The sequence below is a fragment of the Lithobates pipiens genome, unplaced genomic scaffold, assembly GCF_037356315.1.
Source record: "Lithobates pipiens isolate NorthernLeopardFrog02 unplaced genomic scaffold, aLitPip1_a1.2 Scaffold_3, whole genome shotgun sequence".
NCBI classification, from domain to species: Eukaryota; Metazoa; Chordata; class Amphibia; order Anura; family Ranidae; genus Lithobates; species Lithobates pipiens.
This window is the reverse complement of record NW_027507790.1, coordinates 219131297-219154197: the sequence shown is the minus strand read 5'-3', so window position 1 is coordinate 219154197 and position 22901 is coordinate 219131297. Positions and strand designations below refer to the sequence as shown.

Below are 22901 nucleotides of genomic sequence, written 5' to 3'. Positions count from 1 at the left end.
CCCTGTGACACTTATTGTAGTATTCATGACACCTGAAGAAGCCATATTTTGGTGAAAGACGCAGAGCTGTCATGTTGAAACCACACAGATTTTCTGTGATGCTTTTAAAATTACACATCGATGGTGTGGTTTTTAAACAATTATGTATAGGGTAAAAACAAATTGTTTTATAAAATGTTTGACACCTTAAAAAAAAAAAAAAAAAAAAAAAAAAAAAGTTTTGTTTAGGATGGTGTCCCCTTTTTCCCCCCCATGACACCGGTTAGCTTCTATACCATAGAAAATGTGTTATAATGTTCCCATTCACATAACTAAAGTTTTGCTATTTTCTAGACCCTCCAGCAAGAAAAAAAATCCTAGATAGAGGGCTCGGCGGCTGCGTTTGGCATAATTAACTCAGTCTATACTATGAAGGCAGATTTTCCTCATCAAATATAACTAGATTTGAACACTTGACTGTCCTAACAAAGGGTTAAAGGTGAAGAGGCTGGGCTTCCTGCATTGTATGCCAATGAGGACAGACTTGGGACCAGTTCACCGACATATCTAAAATCTGACTGCAAGGCTTCTTGAAGAATTTGTAAAATGGCAATGCAGACATATTGCAGGATTTTCTCAAATTTGACTGCAAAAGTAGAAATATGTTTTAAGCGAAAGTTTTGCAGTCTGTGGGTATCTAGCACTGGCCAGCAGTGAGGGTCATTAGTCTACAAGGTAAATATTTGCATTAGAGATCAGTTTTATCTCATCATCCAAATGAGCTGTCAATAGCAGAATTGGAAGACCTGTATGACAGGTTAATGATTGAACAGGCATTTGAATGAATGCTCCTAAGACTAGATGTCAGCTACTGGAATGCTGCTAGGCCAAAACCCCTACTGTCCCATCAAGGATAAAGTCTTATTCACCTGTCTGACACTTTGACAGTCTGCTCAGCTCATGCTACTTAGCTCCTAGTATAGTTTGCACACTTTGTAAATGTAGTTTTTCCTAAATGAATCCGGGCTGTCTGAAATAAAATGCTGCACTTTAAAGTAAATGAAGAAAGCCACTCCAAATACTGTACACCGATCAGCCATAACCTTATGAACACCCACCCAATACTAAATGGGTCTCCCTTTGCTGCCATAACATCACTGCCCCCTTGAGGCATGGACTCCACTAGACCTCTGGAATCTGACAAGCCCTCATTCGCACATCCTTTGAAAGTCCTGCAACTTGGGCTTCCTTTTCCAGCACATCCCACAAATGAGATTTGGAAGGCAAGTCAACACCGCAAACTTGTGCTCTTCAAACCAAAACCATTCTTGAACCATTTTTTGCAGTGTTGCGGGGCACATTATGTTGCCGACAGGGGCCACCGTCATCAGGGAATACCATTTCCATAAAAAAGTGTACTTGATGCCCAACAATGTTTGGGTAGGTGGTACATTGTCAAGTAACATCCACATGAAATAGCAGGACCCAAGGTTTCCCCAGCAGTACATTGCCCAAAGTATCACACAGCCTCCACCAGCTTGCCTTCCCATACTGCATCCTGGTGCCATCTCTTCCCCAGGTAAGCAATGCACATGCACTCGGCCAGCCACATAATGCAAAATAAAGTGCGTTTCATCAGACCAGACCATTATCGTTATTTTTCTGTGGTCCAGTTCTGATCCTAATGTGTTTATTGTAGGCACTTTTGGCTGCAGAGATACACCAGACAGCTCTCAGCCTTTACCACCTACACCGTTTGAGTTGTGGTGGGACCAGGCTGAACGGTACCCTCCTATCCAGGTACATTAGAAGATTTAGGCAAGCCATATTCAGTTCGAATCTCAGCTGTAAATCTCCCTTGGTCGATTTTAACCTCTAGGCAAGCCTATAATAGGGCTTACCTATTATGTATAGAAAATATTGCTTAGAAAGTGCAAACATTCGAAAATATTTACCTGCAAAGCCGCTGGTGCGCTCTGAAAGAACGGCATACCCATGTCATTCCTTCAGAGTCCTGTGCCTTGACCAGTGGCTCTCATGGGTGTGTCGTCACTGAGGCTTGTCAGCAAAGCACCGCCACGGCAGTTTTAACACTTTTTAGTCCGCTGCTAAAAATAGCGGCATTTTACCACTGATGCCCGGGAAGCTCAGTGTGAAAGGGGTCTTAGCCATGTGTCCTGTTCAACATGACATACAAAGGTATGTTCAATTCACGAAAGAAATAGAAAGTAGCATAACCATTCTACTCCATGAGTGTAACACTAGTGCCACATGATGGTGCAAGACATTCCCTGAAGCATGCGATCAATGGGTCCCAAGGTTTCTCAAACAATTTAAAATGTTATTCATGGTAGCAATTTTTCAGTGATTATCCAAGACAATTTAGTCTATCAAAACAGTATGGCAAGAGACTTCCAGGATCTAGCTATGGCAAATTCTGTGGCTATAAACTCAAATGAGATTGGCTCTCACAGACACCTCGCTGAGAGATTTGAACAGGTATACCTAATAAAGTGGCCGACGAGTGCATTTTCTGACCTGGAGAATTGTTTGGCAACACAAATTGTTAATCAGCCAATCGCATGGCGACAACTCAATGCATTTAGGCATCTAGATGTGGTGAAGATTCAAGAAGATCAAACAGCGCAACAGAATTGAAAAGAAATGAGATTTAAGTGACTTTGAACGTGGCATGGTTGTTGGTGCCAGAAGGGCTGGCCTGAGTATTTCAAAAACTGCTGATCTACTGGGATTTTCACACAACCATCTAAGGTTTACAGAGAATGGCCTGAAAAAGAGAAAATATCCAATGAGCAGCAGTTGGGTGGATGAAAATGCCTTGAGGTCAGATGAGAATGGGCTACTGTTGCCTATCGAACCAAATAACCACTCGTTCCAACCAAGGTATGCAGTATACCATAGCTGAATGTACACCACATCAAACCTTGAAGTAGATGGGCTCAGAAGCAGAAAACCGCATCAGGTGCCACTCCTGTCAGCTAAGAAAAGCGAAGCTACAAATTAACATAGGCTCACCAAAATTGGACAATAGAAGATTGGAATAACTTTGAAAATCGCAGCTGAAATTGACTCCTCAGACCAGGCAGATGGTAGGGTTAGAATTTTGCTTAAACATAAAAGCATTGATCCACCCTGCCTTGTATTAATGGTTCAGGCTGGTGGTGGTGTAAGGGATATTTTCTTTGGGCCCCTTGACCATTGTTTAAATGCCAAGGCCTACCAGAGTATTGTTGCTGACCATTTCTAACCCTTTATGACTACAGTGTACACATCTTCTGATGCCCACTTCCAGCAGGAAAATGCACCATGTCACACTGATCAAATCATCTCACCACTGGTTTCTTGAACATGACAATGAGGTCACTGTACTCCAATGGCCTCTATAGTCACCAGATCTTAGAGGAAGTAAACCCTGATGAGTTTACTTCCTCTTTCATTCCCTGCAAAGGAAAAGCATAATGGACTACTATGCATCGTATAGTGCGTCATCAGACGAAGCCGCGATGACGTCACTCCAGCACATGCGCACGGGAGCCAGCAGGGGAGCTGAAACGCGCGGTATCTTCATCATTGACGATGCTACGCTCAGTGCGCCTGCGCGCCGCTGTCTGTCTTCGGGCAAATATCTCCTAAACCATATAGGTTTAGAAGATATTTCTTGGACCTACAGGTAAGCCTTAATCTAGGCTTACCTGTAGGTCAAAGTGGTTTGTAAGGGTTTACAACCACTTTAATCCAATAGAGCACCATTGGGATGTAGTGGAATGGGAGATTCGCATTCAGCAATCTGCAGCAACTGTGTGATGCAATAAATCACTCTTTTGTGGTCCATGCATTTTTCTTGGTTTAACACAAATTGACAAATAACACTTCTTCTGGAGTGAAAAGAGTTAATGTTAAACATGTTGAACACAGCACTGTCCGCCTAGCGTGAGGAGACACTCCTCCACAGAGATGGACCCCCGCTATATTTGTCCTTGGTGATTGTATTGGTTTCATTAAAGTACATATGTGCCAGCGTCAAAACTTTGGAGGCTTCCTACCCATGTGCTCACAAACTAGTTTGGGTTAATACTGTAATGGTTTTAATTTGTTTTTAATCCTTTTTCTAATAAAAAGACTGACTATTGATACGATTTTGTGTGTTCAATACGGTGCCTAAAACGTCCCATTTTCTGTGGTCTCCATTTTGTTCTGTGATGCGATCATGTCAATATAGACCAAAATCTAAAGGAATGTTTTCAAACACCTTGTTGAATCTAGGGCATGAATAATTAGGGCAGTTGTGAAGGCAAAAGAGGGTTCAACCTGGTACTTGCAAGATGTACCTAATAAAAAAGGTAGTTGGTAAGGCTATATAAAGAGATAGATATACACACACACACGTATCTATATTATAGATGGAGTAGGTCAGGCACCCAGCAGTTGTCACATCTGCACTAGGAATCAACAGATTTTTTTCGGTGCTGATACAATACCGATAATTTGGCCACCTCTCAGGCAGACATTGTGTCCTGATAGTCTGTACATAAAATAAAAATAAATAATAATAATAATTTACACTGTCACAAGGAATGCAAACATACCTTGTGGTAGTAGTAGGCATTGACAGGTACTCTTTATGGAGGGAGCGGGGGTCTATTAAGACCCCAAACCCCTCTGCAGTGCACTTGAAAGTAATCAAAAAAACATTGAGATCAGTATTTTTAAATACTTGACATTTTAAAAAAATGGCCCCTTTAAGATGCCAGTAATCCGTAAATCCTGACATCACTTCTGGGTTACTAGATCTGAATAAAGCATCAGCTTTGTTTGGGTCTTCAGCCAGCTGGCGAACATTCCGGCATGGACCGGGGATCCTGGGCGAGTGGCGGGCAGGCGCTGCTTGTAATAACAGCCGACGGTTATTACAATAAAGCTGACCGTCCACGCTAAAGAGCATTACATCATCCCGGTAAAACCCCTTGAAGCAATATCAGTTATAATCGGGTGCGTTTCTGCCCGATACAAAAAAAAAAAAGTGAATATCATCGGCCTCACCAATAAATCTGTTGATCCCTAATCTGCTCCACCTGTAGATATGCCTCAAGGGGTAGTGCTGCTCAAGTTGCTTTTCACATACATAAAGAGGCACATCCTGAACAGCTATGAAATAAATTACATTTGCAAAAATTACAAATTTTAGCTGCTTTTACAATCAGAACAGTACATCGTTTATTAAAAAGGAGTTAGTGGCCAGTTTATTCTGTACACACATCTTGTACCTGTAACGGAGTGCACCAGCAGTCATGATGAGGAAAGCTGTGGTCTGAAGGTGAATAGTGCGAAAAAGCTACCCCCCCCCCCTTTTTTTTTAACTTTTTTTGTTGAAGTTCTGATTTGAACACAGTAGGAAACGGTTAAACAGAATTTTAGACTGAAAATACCCGTGATCTACTTTTATTTTTAAAATGTCAAAAACTTGGATAGTTGTCACTAGTCAAGTACGATAAGCAAACATTCCCATTCATATCCTTTAGTAAAATAATCCACATTCACATGGGCTGATAAGCAGGGTTAGCGAGTTTATAGAACACAAACCTTTTACAGCTTCATAGCCCAGCCATGGTGAAAACAGACTAGTAGGGTTGTATGGAACACGTAGGTAAGATTATAGGTCATTTTGTATTTTTAATAAAAGAAACATTTAAAAATAACCTATAATGCTACCTATGTGTTCCATACATTGAGAACTACCATCATTGAATTTAGTTATACTAAGTACTTACCTTACATTCCAAACCTCCTGTACAAATGTTAGTATGATTGTAAATCTGTTCATTTTGAATACAAATAAAGCTTTGCTTCCAAAAGATTAGAGATCATTTTGTAGTACAATGCAGTACTATTTTGGTGTAGCTGCCAGAGCATTTCTAGGTTTCTCTTTAGAGACTGGCTCCGACAAGACAAGGTCATTCCCAGCTCTAGCTGCTGCTGGGTAAGGAAGTGGAGAGAAAAAATAAATAAATAAATAAATGGGGGGGGGGGGGGGGTGGAGGGTAGAGCCGTTTGTCATTGCAGCTTTGAAAAAAGTTAAACTTTAGAGCTCTTTCCCAATGTGCCACCTAGGGCATCCATGTTAAAGCACGCCATTTTTCGCTCTGCTTTACCGTCATTTCAGTGGCGCCAATCGGCCACTAGCAGAGCGGTTTTAAACCCCCCCCCCCCCCTCCACTAGCGTCCGAAAACAGGTTAATCCACCCACAAAAATTCCACCGCACCACTGTTTTGCTAGCAATATAGCAGTGCTGCCCCATTGATTTCAATGGGGAGGAGCGGTGAGTTCACCACTCCAAAAAAGCTGCTGGCAGGACTGGCACCCTGCCAGCGCACCGCTCCAGTGTAAATAAAGCCGCTTCTTTCAGGTGCTATTTTGAGCGCTGTAGCGCCTGAAAACCACCTCCAGTGTGAAAGGGGGTCTAAAGCAACAGATCCTGTGGAGAGTTAAAAAAAAAAAAAAAAAAAAAAAAAGTGAAGGAGTCTGCTAGGCATTACCACCATCTTCCAATACCATATGACAATATGGTAGTGGTAAACGGTGTAAGGTTCACCCCCGCAAGTTGGCTTCAGGTTTTTTCCCCAAATTTTGCAACAGCAGCCAGGCAAAGCAACATTCTTCTGTCTCAATGAAAAAGTCTAGGAGCAGGGGTGCCCAACCGCTGGTCCGCCACCTCCTGCTCAGGTTCCCAACCAGCCACCCCAGAGAATCAGTTTGAAGAACAAAGCCATTGCTAGAGGAAGCAGAGTGCATGCTTCCTGTATAGAGCCGGCTCCTGTCATGTCTATACTGCAGCTGCCTGCTTCCTCTAGTGCCAGCTCCATTCTTCACACCGATGCTCAGGGATGGTGGGTCAGGAACCAGTCAGCAATACCCGCTGGAATCCGAGGCAGAAGTGAAGAATGAGGTGAGGTGCAGGTAAACCAGTGCATCACTGTGAAAGCCGCCTTAGGGCTCCTTCACACGATCAGTCCAATCAGGTCCATCTATCCTTTTTTCAGGCGGACCCAGTTTGACCTTCCAATCACCTCTATAGAGCAGCGGATGTAAATGGACGTGTGTCCATTTACACCTGCCTATCTCCAACTATCCCAAAAACAAACACACACACACACACACACACACACACACACACACAATCAGTGTTTGCGCTGCATATGCAGAGTGGACACGGCCTGTCATCTGCCCGCTCTGTACACTGCTGCCTGTAACCTGTTACCAAGTCACTAAAGTTGGCCCCCTGCTTAAAAAAGGTTGGGCACTCTTTGTCTAGGAGGTTGCCTTTTTCAAAATGTATTGCTCACTAGCTTTTGGGAAGTCATAGGGAGCCATGGGATACTCAATGAACAGCAAATCGGAGTACACTATGCCCTTTATCACTACGACAGTCTTTCTAGCCAACACCCAATAATGGACAGCACTGGGGACATAATCAGCAGAGTCCCTGGCCAGGCAAGTACTAGTCTGGCTGCAACAGTCACCAAGATCCTGCACTCAGGTCTGTACTCACAATGTCCACGGATGCCTCTTTCCAATATCAGCCAGACATTTCACCCGTGAATCCGCTAGACCACATCCTCAGTGACATCTTTTAGCTACAGAGATTCTCAGCAAGCAGGTACTTAGCAAAAGCCAAGACCTTGATGAACACAGCAAGACCATAGAATAAAACCAAAACATCTGCTCATTCAAGTCATTATCGTCTGTTCCCGATGAACAGGGTGCGCCCCCCCCAATGAATTTCCCAAAACAGGCAGCTCTTGTACCTTTCCAGCATTGAATCAGGCTTTTCACCCAGCAGCAGGCTCTAACAGGAGAGAGGGAGGGCCCCAAGCATCAGTCAGTTCACATAAAAGCCTGCGGATAACAGACTAAATGTGTTCTAGCTACCAGGGAGGATGTGGACCTAGGATGGAGAACTTTACAACCCAAAGCACTACAAAGTCTTTGGGATCCAGGGCCCAGGACAGGGCTGAGGATCTGCAAAAACAAAAACGCTCGTTTAGCCATGAACCCTGGAGCCACTCTCCATGTGGGAAACTTAAGTGACATGTATACACCAGCAACAATGCTGTATACCTGCTATAGTATATACATTCAAACACACATACACCATGTATATATGCACATTTACTAAGAATGCATCAAGGTACCTCTATCATGCAGTCTCATGCTAAACAACGAACAGCAAGCTAATTAGAGGATATGGTGCATGAAAAACCCAGACCTATACACGGCCGCTGGAGAGAGGTCTCCTGTGTATTTGCTGGTCTAGATCAGTGGCCTCCAAACAGCAGCTCAGGGGCCAGATGTGGCCCTTAGCTTGCTTTTATCCACCAATACCAAACAATGGGGCATCATTTCCCTCACTGACACCAATGAAGGTGCACAATTCCTCCCGATTCAAAACAATGTACAATTCCTCCCACTGACACCAATGATGGGGCACAATTACTCCCATTATTTTGTCCCACTGACTTCAGGATTTTTTTTTTTTTTACTCACAATGACCACAGTCCAGCCCCAACTAAAATCTCAAGGACAATAATAAACTGGTCCTTTATTTAGAAAGTTTGGAGACGCCCTGTATTAGAACACACTATAAATTCCTGCATACATTCACCCATCTGCAGCCAATGTCAGCGATAGCAATCATCCAATAAAGATTAAAGACCAGAGTGGACTGTAAAACAGCTTACATCAGGAGTAGTTAGGTCCCCTTTAATACGTGAAAATAGGATCATAAGCCTTAGCAAACAAATCTTGTTTACCAAGACTGGAACTAGGTAGGCAGCCCATAGGAGTCAGGTTAAAAAAATAAATAAATAAAATAAAAAGCCACACAACACCCCACAAAACCATGACCAGATTTCCATTCACACATTTGGGAGGTGGATGAAGTAATCCTTCCTGCCAATTCATTGTATTCTGACAGTAGGGAGACCCCTCCAGCGATCAAAACACACTGATCACTGGTCGAGAAAGAAAATTGGTTCAGCAAATTGATTATATATTAGTAAGGACAAGAGCTTGCTGTAGGAATTCCCAAATTTTGGTATGGATATTTTGAGAGAGAAGTAGGTTTTTGTTGTTTTTTTTGGGATAATCATACTTGCCTAGGTGGATGCAGCATCAGACCAATGCTTCAGCTGTCCCCTGGCATCGCTGCACTGAGAACAGAGCCACCGAACACCTCCGATGGCTTGGTTCCATCACCTCAGCGTGGAGAGCTGCTGCCTGTCAAACAGTACTTATCAAACAGATATACAGTGCCTTGAAAAAGTATTCCATACCCCTTAAAAATTTTCCACATTGTCATGTTACAAACAAAAAGGTAAACATATTTAATTGGGATTGTATGCGATAGACCAATACAAATCTTGTTTTTACAAATATCTGAAAAGTGTGCATTTGTATTCAGCCCTCTTTTACTCTGCTACCCCCAACTAAAATCTAGTGGAACCAGTTGCCTCAAGTCACCCAATTAGTAATAGAGCTGTTCTGTGAAGCCTCCAGGCGTTTGTTGGAGAACCTTAGTGAACAAATAGCATCATAAAAGCCAAGGAACGCATCAGACAGGTCAGGTATAAAGCTGTGGAGAAGTTTAAAAAGCAGGGTTAGGAGAGCGATAGAAAAAAAAAAAAAATTATTTATATATATTATATATATATATATATATATATATATATATATATATATATATATATATATATATATATATATATATATATATATATATATATATATATATATCCATCCCCAAGCTTTGAACATCTCACAGAGCTGTCCAATCCATCATGCAGAAATAGAAAGAGTATGGAACAACTGCAAACCTACCAAGACATGGCCGTCCACCTACACTGACAGGCCGGGCAAAGAGCAATAAATCAAAGAAGCAGCCAAGAGGCCCATGGAGGAGCTGCAGAGATCCACAGCTCAGGTGGGAGAATCTGTCCACAGGACAACTATAAGTTGTGCTCTCCACAAATCTGATCTTTATGGAAGAATGGCAAGAAGAAAGCCATTGTTGAAAGAAAGCCAAAAGAATTCTCATTTGTAGTTTGCGAGAAGCCATGTGGGGGGGCACAGGAAACATGTGGAAGAAGGTGCTCTGGTCAGATGAGACCAAAATTAAATTTTTTGGCCTAAATGCAAAAGCTACAGTAGGTGACCGCGATAGTGTGTCAATCTCGCCTTTTCTATCGGCGAGATTGACACCCTACGAGCCCCGCCACGGGAGCCAGCGCCAAACTGGCTCGCATAAGCATCGCTGGCCGGGTTCACACTGGTGCGGGGATCCGAATTGGATTCCTGCCAATACCAAGCACGGTGTTTGGTATGAATCCTAAAGGGAGAACTCCACGGCAAATAAATAAAAAACGGCATGGGTTCCCCCTTGAGAGGCATACCAGAAAACTAAAACTGCACCCTGAAACATGATGGTGGCAGCATTTTGTGGGGATGTTTTTCTTCAGCAGGGACAGGGAAGCTGGTCAGAGTTGACTGGAAGATGGATGAAGCTAAATACAGGGCAATTTTAGAAGAAAACCTGTTAGTCTGCAAAAGACTTGAGACCGGGGCAAAGGTTATTTGCCGTTCACGTCACAAGCATGTGCCACCTTGTGTGCTATAGAAGTTAATCCTAGCACCATTTAGAGGACCTTCCACTTTCTTTAAACAGCTCATTATCCACTATTGCCCTATCTTTCACGCTTACCTCCCATCTTATTTTATCTGCTCGAGTTACTTCATTAAGACTTAATGTACAGATCAAGTGGTAAATTATTAATAAAAACGCGTTCTAGGTCAGCTACTTTATGTAAAACCAGAAAGGTATACACGGCTCATTAGCTCAAACTGACATCACTTAAAAAGGACTCTAAACCCTGGCTTAAATAAAATAAATATCCAAAAATTGTGAGTTCACCAACTAGAATTGCATAAAAACCCATTACAGTAAAGATGTTAAAAAAAAAAAAATAAAAAAAAAAATAAAAAAAGGGGAACACTGACAGTCTAAGTGTTTGTGCATCTATCCTAGGCCCCCTTCACACTTGTGCGACGTAAGACTGCAAAGTCGCATTACAAATCATACCCCACGATTCATTCATAGCGAACCAAGTTTACACAGGCATTCTCTGAAATCGCAGTAGTAAAAACGCTGTTAAAAAAAAAAAAAAAAAAAAAACAACACGCAGCAGTGTAAAGGGGCCATACACTGAGTGAGATGGGGAGGTCACTCTGAACTTAATGGGAGTAGGATTACACCACAGGTCCTAGATTTTAAGCAATGTTAATGGACCAGTTCCTATTCTCATAAAAACTTTTACTTAAGGAATAACCTGATTAACCAATTTTGTAATTCGTTCAACCAAGGTGAGCAAATTACATCCGGCACCTCATCCCATGAAAAGCCAGAGCCTGAAGGACGACTTGGGAAAGATTTTTCTGTGCTTGTGGGCAAAACCTATCCATTTTCTTCTAGATACAAGCTACATTACCTGCAGGCGCCCTCCTGTATACATTTTGCACACATCTTCAACTTGGTCATTCTGTGTCCTTTGTGGCTGCATGGTGCCGCCCCCACCCCTCAGTTGATTCTAGTGGTGATCCTGCCCAGGGCTATATATACACACCCTTTTTGGTGACTTATAATCCTCTGAAGAAGCCAATGCTGGCGAAACATGTTGGAAAAACACCCCATCTTGTAACCAATTAACCCTTTTTGTGTGATCACCATCACAGATATACAAACAAACTGGTTTTATCTTTGATCCAATTTTAATCAGGTTAGTAATTAAAACATGAAATGTATTGTTTACTGGTACCATTATCAATTTGTTGGCACCACTATAATACCACCCCATACTTCCTTCCTACTTCTGATTAACCAATGATTTCCAGTAGACTGTGGGGAAGCACAGACTCCTAATAGCTATGGCTTTGGGAGCTTTAAAGTGTTTTGATTTCCTAGTGATCAGTTCTAACCTGGTTCTACTCCAATGATCAGACTTGGCCTGACATGTCTTCCCCTGCACAGCCATTCACTGGGAAGATCAGTGTATTGTTGCTTCTTCTCCCCCCAGCTCTCATTGCAGCTAACAGAGGCAATACCCCCAAGAGGGGGCATTTATATTGTGTTTTTATATCTATATACATTTTTTTTGCCTTTAATTTACATTTTAAACTGAATGGATTGTATTACAAGGCGATTGTTTGCAATCACTTTAAACAAGCTTTTCTTGCAAGAATATTTTATATGGTGTGGCCAATATTCTTTGCCTAGCACAGTAGCCTCCAAACTCCTTTGCTTGCCTTTCACTAGGCCCTCTCACACCGAGAACAGCAGGGCACTATCCCTTCCACTAGCACCAACAATGGGGTGCAATTCCACCAACCAATACCAATGATTGGGCACCATTCCTCATCCTACTGACACTGCTTGGAATTTCAGCACAGCAGAGGCATCGTGTTATCAGCTCAAATAGGAAGTTCAGAGCTCACAGGGTTTCTGGTAGATCAACAGGCATTTTGGTATCAATATTTACAACAGCAGATCACAGTGCAATGTCAGGCTCCTGCAGACACATCCTATAGTTTTCAGCTAGTACTTCTATATAGGTTTTCCGTTTGAAAGCTGCAGGGCTTGTGAATGAACTACAAAGACACTCAGTGCTCACAGTTCATTGAGAACTACAAGCTGTCTACTGCTGTGGAAGACGGGACTACTTGTTCTCATTCACAGGACGCTGTAAATTAATGATGTACGATCAGGAATGCCTGTCAGTTATTTCAGCGAGACCTGGTTGGACCCTCCATTCAACCCTATGAACCGGCGGGTATAAAATGGAATTGTGTCCATTTATACTTGCCTAAAATCAAATCCAGAAGAGGATTTGCCCCCTCCATCTAAGCAGATCGGAGGTATAGTAAATGGACAGCAGACGCCATTTACTCTGAGCTGCCCATACAGTAGAGCGGGCCCTGTCCATGTACGCTCTGCAGAAACTGAGCGGACATGTCATCCACCCACTCTGCTCTAAAATAGAGCTCACCCCTAAAGTGGCGACACCTCCCTAGCAGGATGTAAACCACAGACATGGTTGTGCAGAATTAGGCAGGTAGGACAGTTAATATACAAATGTTTAATTGTATTTAGCGTTCCATCTAAATGCCTACAGGAAAAAGAATCAGCCAACCATAGATGACAAAACAGTCAATAACCAGACTTAAAAGGAAATTCCTTGGACAAAGATTAGGAAACATTACTAAAACCATACTGCCTGGCAATCGTCACAGTGAGTCTTTCCAAACCGAGTGCTGGAAAAAGTTATGGTCTAGTGTGCTGGCTGAAAAAAATAAAATGTGCGTACAAAGCACAGTAGCTTAGTGGTTAGCATTTATGCCTTGCATCACTGGGTTTCTCAGTTAAATTCCTGGTAGGGGAACAATCGGCATTTCCTCCCTCTGTTTGTAAGTTTCCTTCCACACTCCAAAGACCACCCCTATCACACTGAAGGCATTTTTCAGGTGCTAAAAGGCTAAAAATTGTGCCTGAAAAATGCCTCCCCTGCAGCCCCAGTGTGAGCCCGAGTGCTTTAACACTGGATCGGTGCGTTTTCAGGAGGTTTGAAAAAGTCCTGCAAGCATCACCTTAGGAGTGGTTTAAGAGCGGTGACTATACCATCCCTGCCCACTGAAATGAATAGGCAGTGCAGCGGCACACATTTAACACTTTCTTCGGACGCTAGCAGAGGTTAAGAGTGCCCCGCTAGCGGTCGAAAATGATGGTAAATCGCTAAATCTAGCTGCGCTTTACAGCCAATGCAGAGTGGTCCCAGTGTAAAAGGGGTCATACTAATAGGTTAACTGGCTCCTGTATGTAGGAATGCATGTGACCTTAGGTGTGCCTTTAGAGCGGGGATAGATATGACTATACAATAGGTACAGCGCTACATAAAAAGTTTATGCTATATCGATACCTGTAATAAATAAGTACATACCCTGCATTATTGCTCACAGCTGTGATTCCTTTAACACCGGTCTTCAGCAGCCCACCTATGAGGTTCTCTGGAATTCCACAAAGACCAAAACCTATAATAAAAAACACAAGACCATCAAATACTGTATACAACAATATTTGTACAATCCTCAGCCTGCACATGGGAAGGGAAGATCCCATACAAGTCAATAGATGGATCGATGAACTAGCCAAAATTTGATCCATCTATGGGCAGGCTGAGGGTACTGAAGATGGATCCAATCAAAAGACTTCAGTACAATAAGCCTGTTGGATTCCCCCCCCCCCCCCCCATGTGATCAATGCCAGTGGTCATAGCCTCCAACAGTGTTCTGCCAGCAGGGAAGGCGATAGCTGATTGTTGCATTTTGATTAAGGGCTTGTTCAGACATATGACCAAGGCATATGAGCAGGCAGCTAAGCTAACTTATTTATCAGGATATACAGGAAGATTAGCAGTAATAGACTGATTAACATTTCCTCTTGTGACCTTGAGCTACTGTAGCTTATATGCCCTTTGCCTTTTTTTGCTTTTCATTTTATCAGACTTCAACCAACAACCAGACCACACAATCCTTACAGCTGGATCACATCTGCAGCAGTCTGTTGGACCTCCAGAACATCTTGTTCCCAATAATTTGTTATTCGTGGAAATCTCATGATTAAATCCTGTGAAGATTTTGCTAGTAAGAATTACTTGCAGGCAAAACTGCAGTAGAGTCCAAAGACCAAACAAAAAAAAAAAAAAAAAAAACACCCCACACACACACACACACACACACACACACACACACCACCAAAAACAGTGATTTGCATCAATAAACCACCTCCTGGAAATTGCATTTGCCTGGCTGTCCAACTTCCACACTGACGGACAGAGAAAAAAAAAAAAAAGTAAGTCCTGCAAGCAGCATCTTTGTAGCGGTGTATAGACCACTCCTAATGCACCCCTGCCCATTGAAATCAATGGGGCAGCACCAGAAAACACTTTGCGGGCATTTTTAACCCTTTCAGCTGCTAGCAGGACCAATAACTCCTCTAAAATTAGGGTAAAGCGGCGCTAAAAATATTGTCGCTTTATCACAGACGCCAGCCCACCCCAGTGTGAAAGTAGCTTTATATCGTGAAGGACATTTAAAAAAGGTGAATTGTGCCCAAGTAGCAGCCGTCAAAAAATAAAATTCATAAAATCTACATTTGCTGTGAAAAATAGCAGTGTAGCTCCTCCTATGTGAGGTGCACTCCTTTGTCTATAGCCCTATAGCTGTATATACACAACGAGATATCCAAGACACTGCTGCCTTAGACCCTGCTGGAGAGGCAACAATGGAACACTTTGTTAACATACTTTCAAACCCATCAGATTAAACATTAAAATGTGCTAGCTTTGCTGGGATGCCAAAGATTTTCTAACCAAAATAGCAGATCAAAAGAACATTAGGGCCTCCTACATGAGCATTACAGTTTAGACTCTGGATCCTGTTTGCAGACGATCCAGAGTAAAATCTTATGTAAAAACCTTGCTTAAATAATGCGTAAAAGGCGCACCATAGGAGGAGATTTGTATATTTAGGAAAACAACTTGCTGTGCCATTGTATTATGACAGTGGGCACACCTCTGCTGTCAAATTAAACTGATCAGGACTGCAGTCCCTGATCAAATACACCGTGCCTTGAAAAAGTGTTCATACCTCTCGAAATTTTCCAAGTTTTTTCCTTTTACAACCAAAAACGTAGATGTATGTCACTGGGATTTTAAGCGATACATCAACAAAAAGTGGCACAAAATTTTGAAATGGAAGGAATTTTTTACATATAAAATGTGAAAAGTGTGGCGTGCATTTGTATTCAACCCCTTTAAAGTGATTTGGAAAAAAATATATAAAAAAAATAAAAAACACCCCACCATGTCATACTTGCCTCCACTGGGCAGCTCTTCTTGCACAGAGTGGCCCCAAACATCCTCTTCTGGGGTCCCCCGGTGACTCCTCCCCGCATCAGATAAACTCCTAGGAGAAGCGCTCTAAGGGGGGTTACCTTGCGGGTGCACTTCCAAGTCCAGCATTTGCATCCAGACATCAATGACAACTCAGCCCCGCCCCCTTATTGGATTTGATTGGCCACAGCGGGAGCCAATGGCTGCGCTGCTATCAATCATGCTGCTATCCAATCAAGAGCCGGGACCCCGTGGAGAGAGGTACCGCACATCCAAAGAGATGATGGGGCTAAGGTAAGTAAAGATGGGGGGGTGGGGGGGGGGTGACTGCCAGCTGTTTTCACATAAGAAGCAGGAATCCAACCCTAAACATACAGCCAGAGCTACAATGGAATGTTTTAGATCAAAGCATATTCATGTGTTAGAATGGCCCAGTCAAAGTCCAGACCTAAATCTAATTGATAATCTGTGGCAAGACACAAAGATTGCTGTTCACAGACGCTCTCCATCCAATCTGACAGATCTTGAGCCATTTTGCAAAAATTGGGCAAAAACTTCAAAAGCATGTAAAGCTGATAGAGACATCTCCAAAAAGACTTGCTGCTGTAATGGCAGCAATAGGTGGTTCTACAAAGTATTGGCTGAATACAAATGCACGTCACACTTTTCAGATTTGTACAAATTTAAAAATCATTTCAACCCCCCCCACTACACAATTATGTGGCACTTTGTGTTAGTCTATCACAGGGGTCTCCAAACTGTGGCCCTTTGCTTGCTTTTCTGGACCTTGAGCCCTTATTCCTTCCACTGATACAAGGCACTATTCCTTTGACACCAACTATGGAGAACAAATTCTTCAACTGACACCAGTGATGGGGCTCTATGCCTCCCACGGACATCAATGATATAATTATTTTACTCCCACTGACCACCAAAGCCTAGGGCATGTTTGTTTCTTTCAACTCCCACAGTCCAGTCCCGACACCCACCATCCCCCAACATTTGAAGGGCAGTAAACTGTTCCTTGGATACTTTAAAGGCACTCTAAAAGTTTATACGCTGAATATTGTTGACAGAACCATCCTGGAGTAAAATATTCTGTAAAGACCTTGCGCAAACAAATGTGCTGTGCTATTGTATGACAGCGGGGACACAACTGCTGTCACAATACACTGGTCAGGACTTCACCCCTGAATTGATTAGGTTGCCAACAATACCATTTGACAGAAATCAATTGCTAGATCAGCGTCTATCAAGTAGAAACTGTCATAGATGGATCTCAACTCGGCCAGTTCCTGCTGAACTTCAGTCCCAACTCTGGACAGCTGTAATCCCATGTGCAAGATGCCTAGAAGTACAACCAGTGGATAATCTCCTGCCATAGCACAGCGCGTTTTATCTAGAAGAAAAGTACCAAAATGTATACTTACCACCGACAAGTAGAGTTGATCCATTCGGTATGTCCTGCACCGCTTCTACTGGATCACTGTAGATTTTAGCATTGTGGGAACTGGATGTAGAAAAATGACAGCCACAAACCTAAAGGAAAAAAATAAAATAAAGGTAGTGAGTGGATGTAAATATAGTTAAGTGCAGAGGACATCCTGGGGCATTTCACAGACAATTAACCATTCACAGCTGACCCCACACATCAGAGGGCAAAGCGTTCACTGACTCGTAAAGAGTTCAAAGACACACAAGTGCAAAGCTATAGGTCTGACCAATAACCCAAACATCCATGTAATCCTTTAATACATTCATCAGGCTCTTTTTTTCCCCCCATGCTGTTTGCAAAATACACATTTTTTTGGTTCAATATATTTCAATGGAGAAGCTGCAGAAAAGCATGTAGTGCATTTGCCATGATTTGCATTTTTAAATCTGCCAAAAAAAAAAAAAACCCCACACACCACACCGCAGAAACAATCAAAAGCAACATGCATAGAGGTGAACTGAGCCCAATACAGGTATAAAAAAAATAAAAAAATAAAAAAAACACAAACAAACCACCACACCACACACGGACTGTACAACCACTTTTACCTACATTAAAGGGATTGTAAAGTGAATTTTTTATTTTTTATTTTTAACCACTACAGATCCGCGCTATTGCCAAATGACGGCATCAGCGCGGACCTACATTTCCGGGACTACGTCTATTGACATCGTCCCGGATACGAGCGGCCTGCGCGCCCCCTGAGGGGCGCACGCGGCGCGCTCTGTGATCGGCGAGTCCGTGAGACTCGCCTGATCACCGATCCGTGCAAGGGGTCGATCCCGACCCCTTATCACGTGATCAGCTGTCAGCCAATGACAGCTGATCATGTGATAGAACGGAGCCGGTAATCGGCTATTATTCCTCCTCGCGCTGACAGCGCGAGGAGAGAAAAAAAAAGCCGATCACCGGCGGCCGTGATCGGGACATCAGTCCCGATCACGGCCAGCAATACAGCTGACCACCTGCCCCCTGCCAGTGCCCACCTGCCCACCGCCGTGCCATCCTGAATAAAAGTGCCCCCCCATCAGTGCCCACAGTGCCACCTACAGTGCCACCCACAGTGCCACCAATAGTGCCACCCACAGTGCCCACAATCTGCCTCAAAGGTGCTGCGACCCAGTGCCGCCCATCAGTGCCCATCAGTCCCATCTATCAGTGGTACCCATCAGTGCCCATCCGTGCCACCCATCCGTGCCACTTATCTGTGCCCATCTTTGCCCATCCGTTCCGCCTTATCTGTGCCCATTGGTGCCGCCTTATCTGTGCCCACCAGTGCAGCCCATCAGTGCCCACCAATGCAGCCATCAGTGCCCACCAATGCAGCCATCAGTGCCCACCAATGCAGCCATCAGTGCCCACCAATGCAGCCATCAGTGCCCACCAATGCAGCCATCAGTGCCCACCAATGCAGCCATCAGTGCCCACCAATGCAGCCATCAGTGCCCACCAATGCAGCCATCAGTGCCCACCAATGCAGCCATCAGTGCCCACCAATGCAGCCATCAGTGCCCACCAATGCAGCCATCAGTGCCCACCAATGCAGCCATCAGTGCCCACCAATGCAGCCATCAGTGCCCACCAATGCAGCCATCAGTGCCCACCAATGCAGCCATCAGTGCCCACCAATGCAGCCATCAGTGCCCACCAATGCAGCCATCAGTGCCCACCAATGCAGCCATCAGTGCCCACCAATGCAGCCATCAGTGCCCACCAATGCAGCCATCAGTGCCCACCAATGCAGCCATCAGTGCCCACCAATGCAGCCATCAGTGCCCACCAATGCAGCCATCAGTGCCCACCAATGCAGCCATCAGTGCCCACCAATGCAGCCATCAGTGCCCACCAATGCAGCCATCAGTGCCCACCAATGCAGCCATCAGTGCCCACCAATGCAGCCATCAGTGCCCACCAATGCAGCCATCAGTGCCCACCAATGCAGCCATCAGTGCCCACCAATGCAGCCATCAGTGCCCACCAATGCAGCCATCAGTGCCCACCAATGCAGCCATCAGTGCCCACCAATGCAGCCATCAGTGCCCACCAATGCAGCCATCAGTGCCCACCAATGCAGCCATCAGTGCCCACCAATGCAGCCATCAGTGCCCACCAATGCAGCCATCAGTGCCCACCAATGCAGCCATCAGTGCCCACCAATGCAGCCATCAGTGCCCACCAATGCAGCCATCAGTGCCCACCAATGCAGCCATCAGTGCCCACCAATGCAGCCATCAGTGCCCACCAATGCAGCCATCAGTGCCCACCAATGCAGCCATCAGTGCCCACCAATGCAGCCATCAGTGCCCACCAATGCAGCCATCAGTGCCCACCAATGCAGCCATCAGTGCCCACCAATGCAGCCATCAGTGCCCACCAATGCAGCCATCAGTGCCCACCAATGCAGCCATCAGTGCCCACCAATGCAGCCATCAGTGCCCACCAATGCAGCCATCAGTGCCCACCAATGCAGCCATCAGTGCCGCCTAATCAGCGCACTTCAATGAAGGAGAAAAATGACCCGTTTGCAAAATTTTATAACAAACTATTAAAACATGATTTTTTTTTTTTTTTTGCATCTTTTTTTGTTTGTTTAGCAAAAAATAAAACTCCGAGCTGTAACTAAATACCACCAAAAGAAAGCTCTATTTGTGGGAAAAAAATGATAAAAATTTCATTTGGGTACAGTGTTGTATGCCCGCGCAATTGTCATTCAAAGTGCATCAGCGCTGAAAGCTGAAAATTGGTCTGGGACTGAGGGGGGTTTAAGTGCCCAGTAAGCAAGTGGTTAAACAAACATGTTATACTTACCTCCACTGTGCAGCTCGTTTTGCAGAGTGGCCCCCGAACCTGCTCTTCTGGGGTCCCTCGGCGGCTGTCACTGCTTCCTCCCGCAGATGCTTCTCACGTTCATGCGAGCTCCCTCGCTTGGTTATAAGCACCTGCGGGCGCGCTTCCGTGATACGGCGAGCGGCTATAGCCACCGGCTGTATCACACGGCCCCGCCCCCCGGCGCTCCGCATCAGTGGATGTGATTGACAGCAGCGTGAGCCAATGACTGTGCTGTTTCCATCCATCCACTCCATCCAATCAGCGGCCAGGCTGAACGGTGGCGAGCACAGGATTTTCAAAGGGGTGAGGTAAGTAAAAAAAACGGGGGAGGGGGCTGGGGGCGCAGGCACACCCTTTAAGTAGGTGCTGGAAATCTCTCCCAAGCCTCCTATTTACAAAAAAGCCAAGCACCAATGTCATTGGCACATTGTTTCTAATAGGGGTCATGTCGTGACTGGCAGCTCCCGCACACCTGTGTGGGAGTGACGTCACCCAACTCTGGCCAGTCGCCGAGCCGGAGTTATCTGCCCCGGAAGGAAGAGGGGGCAAAGATGAATGCTCGCTGCTAGTGGGGACAAACGGGGACAACGCGGGCTTCGGTTTCAGGTAAGTGACACATAATGGGCCCATTATGCTTTACCTTTGCAGGGAAATAAAGAGGAAGTAAAACCCATCAGGGTTTACCAAAAACGCAGCAAACAGGATTTTACTAAATGCAGAGTACACACAACTGATCACAGTGCGAGTCCTGGGTCACACATTTGCGTGGTGCAAGATGGTATGCGATTCGCACCACAGTGCAAATCACATGCGATGCGATTTGCGATAAAGATAGTGTGGCTCATATCACATTCTGACCAAACTCGCACAGGACCTTTTTATGATCCGCACCAGAATCGGACCACATGGGTGTACACACCCATGCAATCAGATTCATGTCCGAACTGTCAGTATGCAGTGAGCTATGCAAGCTGAAATGGGGGTGCCATTAATATTGTATTGACACTCCCAGCAGTTTGCATATGGCAACTGCCGTTTGAGCCAAGTGCGATGCGGGAACCCGCAGGTTTCCACATCTTACAAGTGTGAACTGAGCCTGAAAAGTTACATGGTATTACATGGTAGCGCGATTTCCTTCAGTTTTTTGTCCCCCGTCCCATGGTCATGTTTTACAGGGAAGAAGAAAAAAAAAAAAAAAAAAGAAGAGGGGGGAATCATGCACATTGGCACCACTGTAAAAAGTTAGCGCATTTCTATACCTGGGAGTACAGGTGTTTGCATACAGTATAAAAATCAATGTAAGCTGGTAACCGCAATCTGAGTTTTTACATGTACAGGGATGACAGTGTCCATAATGGATCATCCGCAGAGACGCATGACCAACTCCATCCAAGCAGAAACGTATAGCTGTGGGTAATGTCAGGTTCCTGCTGCTTTCAATGGAGTTCCCCGCCAGCAGCTGGTCACAGGGAGCTGTGCATAATCACAACTGGACCCATTTGCGAGTGCGAAAGGGACCTTCGGAAATACTTAACCCGTTAAGACAATCTTTACCCTTTTGGTTCCTCCCTCTTACAAAACTGGGGCAAACTACAGCAATGGCCAAAAGTTGAGAACAAAAACAATTTTCAAAGTCTGCTGCCTCAGTTTTTATGATGGCAATTTTCAAATACTCCAGAACATTATGAAGAGCGATCAGATGAATATCAATTCCAAAGTCCCTCTTTGCCATGAAAATTAATTTAATCCCCAAAAAAAAAAAAAAAAAAGAAGAATTCCACACCCCATTTCCACTGCATTTGTGAAGGAGACTTCAGGGACAGACTGATAGTCTGGAAAGTTACAGGGATTGGACTGCTGAGGACTGGGGTAAAGTAATTTTCTCTGATGAATCTCCTTTCTGATTGTTAGGGACATCCGGAAAAACCCTTGTCTGGAGAAGAAAAAAGGCGAGTACTGTATCATGCAAACAGTAAAGCACCCCGAGACCATTCACGTGAAGGCTAGGTTCACACCATAGCGATGCGGGAACGCCGCGAATCCGCGGCGTTTTCCCGCATCGCATGCCTCCCGCCGGCAGTTCACACTGCCCTATGCGGACTGCTGGGAGTGTCAATGAAATCTTAATGACACCCCCAGACCAGTCCGCATATCGTAGTGCGATCTGCAAACTCGGACAGGAATCGGATCGCATGGTGTGAACACCCATGCGATCCGATTCTGCTGCGGACCAAAAAAAGGGTCCTGTGCAAGTTTGCGGCGGGTGCGATGCGAATTCAGCCATACTATCTGTATGACTGAACTCGCATCGCACAGACAGATCGGATGTGATTTGCACTGCAGTGCGGATCACATCCGGATCTCTCACCCGCAGCGGTGTGAACCGAGCCTTAGGCTCGGTTCACACAGGGGCGGCACGACTTGCAGCGCGACTCACAGAGGCAACCTGCACACGACTTCAGCGGCGACTTGCAAAACGACTGCTGTATAGAAGTCAATGCAAGTCGCCTGAAGTCGCCCCAAAAATAGTACAGGGACCTTTTTTCTAAGTCGGAGCGTCTTGAGTCGCTCCTATTAGGACGGT

The 22901-nt window shown here is 44.6% G+C and overlaps 1 protein-coding gene across 1 annotated transcript in view; it reads right to left on the bottom strand.

The window, feature by feature from the left end:
• Positions 1 to 22901, bottom strand: part of OXCT1 (3-oxoacid CoA-transferase 1) — a 185435-nt gene that overhangs the window by 156336 nt on the left and 6198 nt on the right. Inside the window, exons 2-3 of the mRNA XM_077462803.1 lie at positions 17424 to 17532; positions 14041 to 14131 (exon numbers count right to left, since the gene is read on the bottom strand). Coding sequence (XP_077318929.1) covers positions 14041 to 14131; positions 17424 to 17532 — 200 coding nt within the window. The remainder of the gene's footprint in view (positions 1 to 14040; positions 14132 to 17423; positions 17533 to 22901) is intronic.